We start from the raw sequence: 13,368 nt of genomic DNA on the forward strand, positions 1-13,368 counted from the left end.
GATTTTTCACAGAATTATTTCCCTTTGATTATAAATAGGGAGCTTAAAGAATCCTGAAAGAATAATTAAGTATATGTTTTCCTTATTTAAATATGTTAGAATATAGGATTTATTAACTCTTAAGTCAAAATTCTCAACTTTTCAACATTTGAAAACACCTGTTAGATTGAACATTATTTATACAAGTATTTTGTGCTGCTTTACAGGGTACAGTGTTGATCAAGAATGCAGAGGAGCTGATGAATTTTAGTCAGGGGGAGGAGAATCTGGTGGAAGAGGTATGAGTCATACAGGGCTGGAGATATACAGGGTTAGAGTCATACAGGACTAGAGATATACAGGGTTAGAGTCATACATTGCTGAGTCATTCAGGGCTAGAGTCATACAGGGCTGGAGATATACAGGGTTAGAGTCATACATTGCTGAGTCATTCAGGGCTAGAGTCATACAGGGCTAGCGTCATACATGGCCTGGCCTCCATGCATGCTGGGCTTGATAAAGTGTCATCACTGATTATCCTGTGGATTCTGCACAGCCTTATCGGGGACCAAACTTTCTTCTTTTATGTTATTTAAGGGAGGTCTTACAAAACGAAAATCCAGTATAGGTGTACAATTTTGACTGCACAGGCTAATCTGTGAGGACACGTGCATGCCAGTATAGGTGTACAGTTTTGACTGCACAGGCTAATCTGTGACGACACGTGCATGCCAGTATAGATGTACAGTTTTGACTGCAAAGGCTAATCTGTGACGACACGTGCATGCCAGTATAGGTGTACAGTTTTGACTGCACAGGCTAATCTGTGACGACACATGAATGCCAGTTTTGGCTGCACAGGCTCATCTGTGACGACACATGCATGCCAGTATAGATGTACAGTTTTGACTGCACAGGCTAATCTGTGACGACACATGCATGCCAGTATAGGTGTACAGTTTTGGCTGCACAGGCTCATCTGTGACGACACATGCATGCCAGTATAAATGTACAGTTTTGGCTGCACAGGCTAATCTGTGACGACACATGCATGCCAGTATAGATGTACAGTTTTGACTGCACAGGCTCATCTGTGACGACACATGCATGCCAGTATAAATGTACAGTTTTGACTGCACAGGCTAATCTGTGACGACACATGCATGCCAGTATAGGTGTACAGTTTTGACTGCACAGGCTCATCTGTGACGACACGTGCATGCCAGTATAGGTGTACAGTTTTGACTGCACAGGCTAATCTGTGAGGACACGTGCATGCCAGTATAGGTGTACAGTTTTGACTGCACAGACTCATCTGTGACGACACTTGCATGCCAGTATAGGTGTACAGTTTTGACTGCACAGGCTAATCTGTGACGACATGTGCATGCCAGTATAGATGTACAGTTTTGACTGCACAGGCTAATCTGTGACGACATGTGCATGCCAGTATATGTGTACAGTTTTGACTGCACAGGCTAATCTGTGACGACATGTGCATGCCAGTATAGATGTACAGTTTTGACTGCAAAGGCTAATCTGTGACGACACGTGCATGGCAGTATAGATGTACAGTTTTGACTGCACAGGCTAATCTGTGACGACACTTGCATGCCAGTATAGATGTACAGTTTTGACTGCACAGGCTGATCTGTGACGACACGTGCATGCCAGTATAGGTGTACAGTTTTGACTGCACAGGCTAATCTGTGACGACACATGCATGCCAGTTTTGACTGCACAGGCTACTCTGTGACGACATGTGCATGCCAGTTTTGACTGCACAGGCTAATCTGTGACAACACGTGCATGCCAGTTTTGACTGCACAGAGTAGCTGTTAAGATACATGCATGCCAGTTTTGACTGCACAGGCTACTCTGTGACGACACGTGCATGCCAGTTTTGACTGCACAGGCTAATCTGTGACAACACGTGCATGCCAGTTTTGACTGCACAGAGTAGCTGTTAAGATACATGCATGCCAGTTTTGACTGCACAGGCTAATCTGTGACAACACGTGCATGCCAGTAAAGGTGTACAGTTTTGACTGCACAGGCTAATCTGTGACGACACATGCATGCAAGTTTTAACTGCACAGGCTCATCTGTGACGACACATGCATGCCAGTTTTGACTGCACAGGCTAATCTGTGACGACACGTGCATGCCAGTTTTGACTGCACAGGCTAATCTGTGACGACTAATGCATGCCAGTTTTGACTGCACAGGCTAATCTGTGACGACACGTGCATGCCAGTTTTGACTGCACAGGCTAATCTGTGACGACACGTGCATGCCAGTTTTGACTGCACAGGCTAATCTGTGACGACACGTGCATACCAGTTTTGACTGCACAGGCTTATCTGTGACAACACATGCATGCCAGTATAGGTGTACAGTTTTGACTGCACAGGCTGATCTGCGACGACATGTGCATGCCAGTATAGGTGTACAGTTTTGACTGCACAGGCTAATCTGTGACGACACATGCATGCCAGTATAGGTGTACAGTTTTGACTGCACAGGCTAATCTGTGACGACACATGCATGCCAGTATAGGCGTACAGTTTTGACTGCACAGGCTAATCTGTGACGACACGTGCATGCCAGTATAGGTGTACCGTTTTGACCGACACGTGCATGCCAGTATAGGTGTACAGTTTTGACTGCACGGGCTAATCTGTGACGACACGTGCATGCCAGTATATGTGTACAGTTTTGACTGCACAGGCTTATCTGTGACGACACGTGCATGCCAGTTTTGACTGCACAGGCTAATCTGTGACGACAGGTGCATGCCAGTTTTGACTGCTCAGGCTAATCTGTGATGACACATGCATGCAAGTTTTGACTGCACAGGCTAATCTGTGACGACACGTGCATACCAGTTTTGACTGCACAGGCTTATCTGTGACAACACATGCATTCCAGTATAGGTGTACAGTTTTGACTGCACAGGCTGATCTGCGACGACATGTGCATGCCAGTATAGGTGTACAGTTTTGACTGCACAGGCTAATCTGTGACGACACATGCATGCCAGTATAGGTGTACAGTTTTGACTGCACAGGCTTATCTGTGACGACACATGCATGCCAGTATAGGCGTACAGTTTTGACTGCACAGGCTAATCTGTGACGACACGTGCATGCCAGTATAGGTGTACAGTTTTGACCGACACGTGCATGCCAGTATAGGTGTACAGTTTTGACTGCACGGGCTAATCTGTGGCGACACGTGCATGCCAGTATATGTGTACAGTTTTGACTGCACAGGCTTATCTGTGACGACATGTGCATGCCAGTTTTGACTGCACAGGCTAATCTGTGATGACACATGCATGCCAGTTTTTACTGCACAGGCTAATCTGTGACGACACATGCATGCCAGTTTTGACTGCACAGGCTAATCTGTGACGACACATGCATGCAAGTTTTGACTGCACAGGCTAATCTGTGACGACACATGCATGCCAGTTTTGACTGCACAGGCTACTCTGTGACGACACGTGCATGCCAGTTTTGACTGCACAGGCTAATCTGTGACAACACTTGCATGCCAGTTTTGACTGCACAGGCTAATCTGTGACGACACATGCATGCAAGTTTTACCAGAGCAAGGCTAAAAAATTGCTTTAAATAATAAGAAAGTTTGTTTGTTAGTTTTTTTCAGAAACTTGAAAGTTAATAGGACAATCACAAAATGGACCCCGTATAGCAAGAACCATAGCCAATCACTTTCAGATCAGTTTTGACCATAACATACAAAATTGTTTAATATAATACTGACAACGTGTTACTATACATTAGCAGTGATAATTTTTTCATTTTTAACTAATGAGTTTTTAAAGTGCACATTTGCTGAAACAATGAGCTTTTTCCAAAAACTATGAGCGTTTTTGGTTTTCAAATTATTAATAAAAAAACTTGAAACATCAACAAACTTTTAATAATTCATAAACATTTTAATTTGTAAAAGTAACTGTTATAACTAAAAACACATAACATTAACACTGAGTTCCTAGTTTGTTATAACTAAAAACACATGACATTAACACTGAGTTCCGAGTTCAATTCTTTGAATAGAGCCATTTAAGCAAAAACTTGTTTGAAATAGTAGATGTACTTGCCTCGCTGACCCTCTCGGATGATGCTACATGTTAATTACTTTCGGCAATGCCAAATGCAGCCTTCAAAGTAAATTGATCTTGGCAGGGTTTACATTTTTTTGGGTGGCATTTTGACAGTTCAAAAAGTGAAAGAGTTTTCGATGGTTCTACGTAGTCTTATTTAACCTTATCGTTCACGCACAATACAGAGAACCAGTATGAAACACAGATACGAATGACATAGTATGATGTAGTACACATATAGCCGGTGTTGCAGTAAAAATCATTTTTTGAGTTCCGATAAAATGCAGAAAAATTCGGGCAGTGTTAAGTATTGACAAGTATCTTTCAGATTTTGTCTTTCTTGAGAATCAATGCGCTTTTTTAGACGCTGAAATTTTTTGTTGCATGCGCTTTTGGTAATTTTAATGCGCAAATAACGCAAAACGCACATGAAAAATTATCACTGCATTAGCAGCTGTGCTAAGAATTCTTGTGTAAAAGTCTGCTCACTTGATCTGTTAAGGATTTATTTGTCCTATACACTGTTTAATGGGCGAAGGTTACATTTCATAACTTATATTTTTGCCATATTTATTGTCCCCCACTAGTGAAACCTGTGGGGACTAATGGTTTGCGCTCTGTCTGTCTGTCAGTCTGTCAGTCCGCCACACTTTTCTAGATCCTGCGATAACTTCAAAAGTCCTCCATATTTTTTCATGAAACTTGAAACATGGATAGATGGCAATAAGGAGAGTATGCACGTCATTTCATTTTATTCCTACTTCAAGAATTCTGGTTGCTATGGCAACAAATAGACTAGAATTATTGCTGGAGATGGTTGATCCTGCGATAACATTTTAAAGTTCCTCTTATTTTTTTGTGAAACTTGAAACATATTTAGATGGCAATATGGAGATTATGCACGTCATTTCATTTTGTTCTTACGTCAATTATTCTGGTTGCTTTGGCAACAAATAGACTAGAAATATTGCTGAAAATGGTGGAGTCTCACCGGGACATTTATTGATTGGCAATGTCTTGTTAATAATAATTTGTATTGTACTTTAAATGTGTTTCGACAAGTTTTGTATTGGTACAATTATAATTTATTTTATAATGAATATTAGTACTTGAGCCTTATTCTGAGAAAACTGCTTTTCATGCATTTGCATAATTGTGTCATCCCAGATAAACCTGTGCAGTTTGCACAGGCTAATCTGGAACAACCCCTTATTATTTTGTTGAAGGTCTCTATTAAATGAAAAGCGATTGTAGGCCGAAATCTTTGTCTCTGATAATCCTTTGCAGACTGTACAGGCCGAAAGCTTTGTCTCTGATACTTCTTTGCAGACTGTACAGGCCGAACTGTGACGACTCTTTACACTCATGCATGAAGCCCTGTTTTCTCAAATCAAGGGCCATATGTTTTGTACTTTTAATGGATGTCCACGCATTGTTTATGTATTTGTATAATTATACTTATGCCCCCCTTCGAAGAAGAGGGGATATATTGTTTTGCACTTGTCGGTCGGTCCGTCCACCAGATGGATTCTGGATAATAACTCAAGAATGCTTAGGCCTAGGATCATGAAACTTCATAGGTACATTGATCATGACTGGCAGATGACCCCTATTGATTTTCAGGTTACTACTTCAAAGGTCACGGTCACAGTGACTCGAAATAGTAAAATGGTTTCCAGATGATAACTCCAGAATGCTTACGCCTAGGATCATGCAACTACATAGGTACATTAATCATGACCGGCAGAAGACCCCTATTGATTTTCCGGTCACTAGGTCAAAGGTCCTGGTCACAGTGACTCAAAACAGTAAAATGGTTTCCGGATGATAACTCAAGAATGCTTACACCTAGGATCATGAAACTTCATAGGTACATTGATCATGACTGGCAGATGACCCTTATTGATTTTCAGGTCACTAGTTTATTGTAGACTAAATATTAGTATTACATTTCAGCAAATCAAGTCCATATCCGACACTGGTTGCACTGTGATTGTGTCTGGTGGAAAGGTGGGAGAGATGGCTGTCCATTTCTGCAACAAGTACGGAATACTGATCCTGCGCCTCATGTCCAAGTGGGACCTGCGCAGGCTGTGTAAGGCTGTCGGTGCCACGCCACTCCCCAGAGTGGTATGTAGCCTTTCTAGTTATATTATGTATCAAAGCTGTGATTGTTTAAACTGTGAATGGGCCACAACTGTCTTTTATTCGCTGGCCTTTGAATCTTGTTTTACTTTCAGTATCATATGTCAAACATAATGTTGGGGTCAAAAACAGTAAATTTCACTTTTCGGGAAATTCAGAATTTCACTTGTTGATGAAAAAGTAGTGTTGTCATGGATATTAATTAGTTAATTTGCATATGTCGTGGGTTCATTGGGAAATTAATCAAAGGTCATGTGTTCCTATTTTGTGAAATTAAAGAAGTTCTTATTATGAATCATATAAAATGGGACTTGTATATTTTGTACTGTTGCACCATTTCAGACACCCCCTACCCCTGAGGAAGCTGGCTACTGTGATAATGTCTACATTGATGAAGTAGGAGACACTCCAGTCATAGTATTCAAACAAGGTGCGTTTTTTTTAAGCTCAGGGTCCCCTTATGGTTGATATATTCGTCCTATGGCTGCATGGAAAAATTTCAGATACCTAAAAGAGTTCTATCATATGATTATTTAAAAAAACAACTTAAATTTTTCACGTTGAATAGTTTGCAAGCATTGTAAAAATATTATTTGTTAAATTTATATTAATGCTGAGAGCAAATTTCACTGCCTGGGTACAATTTTAGAACTTATGAAGGTCAATGTGGTGTAATGGAGGGACCAGGAGGTCACAGGGTCCATCACCATTGTGGGAACATTCTTTAGATATCTTCAATAGACATCAAGAACTAATTCTACCTAGTAGACAGACTCGAAAACCTTTCAATAAACCTCAGGCTTTCAATGCAGTGGAGCTTATATAAAAAGGTTAAAACTACTTGTAGACAAGGAGGAGAGTTCAATCACCACCATCATGATCCGAGGCTCCACAGACAACATCATGGACGACATGGAGCGAGCGATCAACGACGGCGTTAACACCTTCAAGGCTCTCACCCGTGATGTCCGCATGGTGCCGGGCGCAGGGGCGACCGAGATAGAACTGGCCAAGCAGATCACGACGATCGGAGAGAGCACGCCTGGGCTGGAGCAGTATGCCATCAAGAAGTTTGCAGAGGCATTGGAAGTGGTACCGAGGACAATCGCCGAGAACGCTGGAGTCAAGGTTTGTGATACTCTGTTTGTGATTAGGTGTTTTGTGTAGTTGTTTAAGTTCTTACTAAGCCTGGGAAAACTAGGCTTAATGGATGTGCAAATAGTTGTCCCATAGACAACTTTTTCTGCCTAAACTGGATTTCAAACACCAAATTTTATTAATGAAGAAAGTGTTGGCTCTCATAAGCCTGTGTTTACTTCACAGGCTAATCTTGGACCTCACTTTGCCCACATGCATTAAGCCCGGTTTTCCCAAAACAAGCCTTCTAATATGCCTGTGTCCAGAAGGGTTTATATTGGAGCTACTCAATTGGTTAGTTAGTTAGTCTGTCCACATGAAATGTTCCAATTTGTGGAGCAAACTACTTACATATTTCTTAAGTCCTTAATTGGAAAATTAGAATATATATACACAATGATAAATATATATCATTATGACAGTCCCCAGTTGTACATTTTTATGCTCCCCCAAAATTTATTTTGGGGGGAGCATATAGTCGCCGCTTCGTCTGTCCGTCCGTGTGTCCGTCCGTGCACAATTTTTGTCCGGGCTATTTCTCAGCAACTAATGACCGGAATTCAATGAAACTTTATGGGAAGCTTCACTACCAAGAGGAGATGTGCATATTATCAGCGGTTCTGGTCGGATAATTTTTCACAGAGTTATGGCCCTTTGAAATTTTCTATAAAAAAATTATTGTCCCCCCAACTACTGTGCTCTCAAGACGTTTCCTTTTATCTGAATATATAGCGCAATATTGTGACAAAAAAAAACTTTGGGGAGCATCACCCGTCTCCGACGGTTTCTTGTTTGTCCTGAGTAACTGTTCTTGAACTCAGTGGACAATATGGTGTGGGGAATATAAGTCAGAACTGTGACCAAGCTCTAGTTTATTTAGTACAAAAATAATGTATAATATTTATGCAAAGATGCAGTAATGAAAACTCTTTGGAACACCGAGTTATCGTTAAAATGGAACAAACGTCTCGGAGTCTGTGAAAAGTTGGGTATAATACTACATGAAGAATTCATAAAACTTTCTTCATGATCATATGCTGTGCTATTTAAAGCAAAAATTTGGAAAAATTGTAAGTTAAATTCTGACACATTGAGATTCTGTTAAAATAAGTTGTAGATAGATCCCGATTCTAGAGCTGATGGTATTTCTCAGCATGTTGGTAGGCATGAAATGAGGTGACATAATAACACTGTATGCTCACATTTCCAGACATGGTGGACAATTTACAAGGTTCAATCTTTTCAAAATTTTCTTCAAAGGCCTAATCTTTAGTTTTTTATGCCCCGGGAAGGGTGGCGTATAGCATTTGAACTGTCTGTCCATTCGTCCGTCCGAAAACTTTAACATTGGCCATAACGTTTGCAATATTGAAGATAGCAACTTGATATTTGGCATGCATGTGTATCTTATGGAACTGCACATTTTGAGTGGTGAAAGGTCAAGGTCATCCTTCAAAGTCAAAAGTAAAAAATACAATCCAAGGGAAGAAATAAGCTTTAAAAAGGAGATAATTTCTAAACCTGCCAAATGATATATTGAAATTTTATTTTAAAGCGGCGCAATAGGGGGCATTGTGTTTCTGACAAACACATCTCTTGTTTAAATATAAATCCACACTGATAAGTACATGTACTTTATAAAAATAAATGCAATGTAGCCGGCTTCTCTAAATTCCTGATCTAAATGTATAGACATCTTAAAGGGGCCTTTTCACAGATTTTGGCATTTTTTAACTTATTCATTAAATGCTTTATATTGATAAATGTAAACATTGGATCGTAAAAGCTCCAGTAAAAAATCAAGAATTAAATTTTAAAAAAAGGAAAAGAACATTGCCCGGAGCAGGTTTCGAACCAGTGACCCCTGGAGTCCTGCCAGAGTCCTGAAGTAAAAACGCTTTAACCTACTGAGCTATTCCGCCGTGTACACATTCTTGACGTATTTTATACATTATATAAGCAATCTTCGTAGTTTCACAAAATTTAACGGCAAAAACAGGACTCTCCAAATTATTCAATCGTTTCGCGTTGCAACGCTTTATAATTTTTAGGTTTTAAAATCATCAAAAGATGCATATAATGGCTATATTAGAGCATGGTAAATGTTCAGTATTACTGTTTCCTCACAAATATCATAACTAAAACGAAAATGTGCGAATCTGAAACAACTTTTTTCAATTTTGTCAATTTACCAAAGCGTGAAAAGATCCCTTTAAAATCTAAATGTGCACATTGCCCCATACTGAAATCAGTGCAATGTAACCTAACCTGCATTACCTTTCTTTGTTGCAGGCTACGGAGGTTCTCTCCCTTCTGTATGCGGCCCACCAGGAGGGCAAGAAGACCGTGGGGGTGGACATTGAGGCTGCGGGCGCGGGGGTGAGAGACGCCCAGGAGGCTGGAATACTCGACCTGTACCTCGCCAAGTTCTGGGGCATCAAGTTTGCCACCACCGCTGCATGCACCGTACTCAAAGTGGACCAGGTAGGGGCCAGGGGAAGGCTGAAAGGAACTTGTGAGAACTGGGCTAACTGCATGTATTTAAAAAAAATATCAAAAAAATTGTATTTTTGCTAGGGCTGTCACGATACGCCGTGAGCGTACCGCGGTATATCGTGGTACGGCAACACTGTATCGCGGTACGTACCGCGATATTTTACAGAATATGTATCTGTAAAGAAAACAGTTTACAAACTTTATTAAACTCAATAATTAGAAAACACTGGTATCATAGTATGACTAGAAACTGTAAAAGAAACTGTAATAAACTTGATAGAAGTAGTCATTGTTATTGTTATTGTTATTCGCGTCTTTTTCTAAAATGTCCGCCATGTTGTTTACAAATTACAATAGCTGTGACTACGACCCGTGTAAATCGAACTTTTCAAGGGCATGTTTAAAATGCGGAGTCAGTATTGAAAATCCGTAGCGTTCTGACTCTTCCTCGACTTATTCATAATCTTAAGATAACATGATTTGGAAGAGCCATGCTTTGAACGATCGATATTCAAAAGAAAGAAAATAAGAAATAGAGTAAACATCTTTTGGATAATTATGAACTTATTTGCAAAGGAAATCTAACCCAAATTCCAAGACAGGTACGGACCCATACATCGCCGTATTTTAAACGTGAAAGTTAAACATCTACCAGTGGAAGCGCTTGCTTGACCTGGATATTAACGGATTATTTATTTAGCCCTTTTGAATCGCTTCTACAGTTTTCAAATCTATATCAAAATAATTATGTAATGTATTTATATATGTGCTAATATAATAATATTTAAAAAAAAAACCGGTGCGGCAACGCCGTACCGCGGTGCGATTTTTTTCACGACATGCACCGCGATATACCGGTATACCGGTGAATCGTGACAGCCCTAATTTTTGCGTTTGAAACAAGTCTCTTCTTAGTAAAAATCCAGTTCAGACGGAAAATGTCATCCCTTAATCCACTTTAGGCACTTGCATTAAGGCCTGTTTTCATGGGCATCAAGTTTGCCACCACCGCTGCATGCACCGTACTCAAAGTGGACCAGGTAGGGGCCAGGGGAAGGCTGAAAGGAACTTGTGAGAACTGGGCTAACTGCATGTATTTAAAAAAAATATCAAAAAAATTGTATTTTTGCGTTTGAAACAAGTCTCTTCTTAGTAAAAATCCAGTTCAGACGGAAAATGTCATCCCTTAATCCACTTTAGGCACTTGCATTAAGGCCTGTTTTCACAGATTGTAACAATATTTCAAGGGTGGAATTTTACTAGTGCTGAACTTGATTATCTCAAACTCGATGTAGTAAAAGTTCAAGATGTGTTGCAACAGAGTCAACAGTTCCCAACCTAACCTCTTTTTATGTGGTTACCTAGAAACGCTTACCTTTTATTCACATTATTCACAACTACATGTTGCCTGTTTTTCAGATAATTATGGCCAAGATGGCAGGAGGTCCAAAGGGGAAGGCGCCAGGACCTCAGGACGACGATGACGACTAGGGTTGCCATGACAATAAACTGAAGCGTGGTTTTCTGTTAAATAGCACAGCAGGCGACGGGTTTCATCTTCGATCACAGAGTTAACAGCTGATCTGTCGGCGGGCATGAGTTTGTCTAAGTGGGTCACAACTCTGCCATTGGGACAGGAATATTTGATTTATTCAAGGCTTAATGCTTTGTGGCTAAATTATTATGAGAGCTCTGAGATTCAATCATTAATTTCATGTAGAATGATGTACATTCATTTCTGGCCTTCATCGCAGTATATGGTAATGCTAATGGTAAATCAGTTTACAACTGTATTGTTAAACGATGAAAGCTTTTCGATTATATGGAAAATTGTAATCAATATAAAGAAGTGAAACTCCAGCTGCTGGAGCAGTATTGAATTCTCATTAAAAACAATTAGTTGGTCCTTTATTTAAGGCAAGTGACCGATTGCCCAAACAGTACAAAACAGCACAATACAGCACAATACAAACCAACATAAACACAAAATATGAATAAAGCTTGGGTCACCGCCTTGGAACGGTCAATGCAAAGCATTGGGGGTTTAAACCGGTTATAGAGCGCTCAACCTCACACTTGGCCAAGCAATATTCATAATACATTTAAGTGTAAATAAAATTTAACGTCATAGCATTGTAACTCAAGAATTAATACTGTAAAATGAAATTAGTGAAAAGCATGTAATTCATTTTACCACAGCTATTGTTTTAAAGACTATATATTTTCAATTTTTGTTAAATGCCAACCTTAATACTAGACCTGTCAAAGTATTGTATTGATGCAAATAGTTATTCAAAGTGTTGGCATTGGGCATTCATTGACTTACCAATGAATTCCTGAATGTGTTCAGAATAGGTGTTGGTGTATTCATACTCAACATCTCTAATGTAATGTTCATTATCTGACAATTGCAATGTTAGGAGCAGATTTTGTATCTCATTCTCATTGAGTTCCAATGCCCAAACAATCCCCTCTGCAATAAGGTACAGTACATTTTATGTTTACCTTTTATCACCATAAGTAATAATTTGATGCTTCTGTGATAACTGAACCAGATATTAAGATGATAAATCTGGATTGAACAAATCATGTTGAGTGTGAAAGTGTTGAAGACAGTATTCAATTAATTTCATTTTAAATAATAATTAGTGCTTATGACAATGCCTATTTTATCCTGAGCCGAATGTTCTATGTAGCATCAAATGAAAGCATTTCCGTTCTTATTTATTCCGTTCATCATATACATTGGTATACCTTTAAATGTGGTTACTTACGTGTATAATTATGTTGTTATGATCGACTGTTCTGAAGAGTGTTGCTGCTATTATGGTTTGTGTGCTTTATAAAATTGTTTTCATCTCTGCGTTTCTTCTTTATTTATAACTTTATAAAAAATAAATAATGTGCTAACACTGTCTGAATAAAACCATGAAATCAACAATGCATTGCTTGTTCTATTGCTATTCTCTCGTTTTGAAACAATGCACTAACCAGACGGTGGTTACGGGCAGCTATAAACAATAGAATATACCCCATACTGTCGTATGAAATTAAGTTCTAGTATATGTTCCAGAAAAGATGACGACAGTCTCTTCGCTTTGTTGGCTAAAGCTACATAGATAATTATTGACTATTTTCATTTTGTACAATACGGAATTTGTACGTAGTTTATTGCAGACAACTTGAAATAGTTGTAACTATATCTTGTTATATTGAACAGAACAGAAAGTTTATTCATATAACTTGAACATTTCCAGTTCAGCGTTACAACTGACAATATATAAGCAATAAAAACATGCCTAGTAATGCGAAAGTGATTAAAATAGTACATAAAAAGGTGTTAAAAATGCACATAGGCCATCATATCACTCAACGTTTGCATTCAATTTATCAGTTCTCATTTTAAAAGCATTTTTACAATATATTGCGAGTTTATTTAGGACTTTGGCTTTAGTGTTTGTTAACAAAAGAATAAATTT

General features: G+C 39.2%; 1 protein-coding gene across 1 annotated transcript in view; it reads left to right on the top strand.

Moving 5' to 3' along the window:
• LOC127850504 (T-complex protein 1 subunit theta-like) overlaps positions 1–12,830 on the top strand; it is a 37,674-nt gene extending 24,844 nt beyond the window's left edge. Inside the window, exons 8-13 of the mRNA XM_052383593.1 lie at positions 207–278; positions 6,068–6,241; positions 6,599–6,686; positions 7,104–7,384; positions 9,686–9,877; positions 11,309–12,830. Coding sequence (XP_052239553.1) covers positions 207–278; positions 6,068–6,241; positions 6,599–6,686; positions 7,104–7,384; positions 9,686–9,877; positions 11,309–11,380 — 879 coding nt within the window. The 3' untranslated portion in view covers positions 11,381–12,830. The remainder of the gene's footprint in view (positions 1–206; positions 279–6,067; positions 6,242–6,598; positions 6,687–7,103; positions 7,385–9,685; positions 9,878–11,308) is intronic.
• The last annotated feature ends 538 nt before the right edge of the window (positions 12,831–13,368 follow it).

The sequence above is a fragment of the Dreissena polymorpha genome, chromosome 11 (assembly GCF_020536995.1).
Source record: "Dreissena polymorpha isolate Duluth1 chromosome 11, UMN_Dpol_1.0, whole genome shotgun sequence".
NCBI lineage: Eukaryota > Metazoa > Mollusca > Bivalvia > Myida > Dreissenidae > Dreissena > Dreissena polymorpha.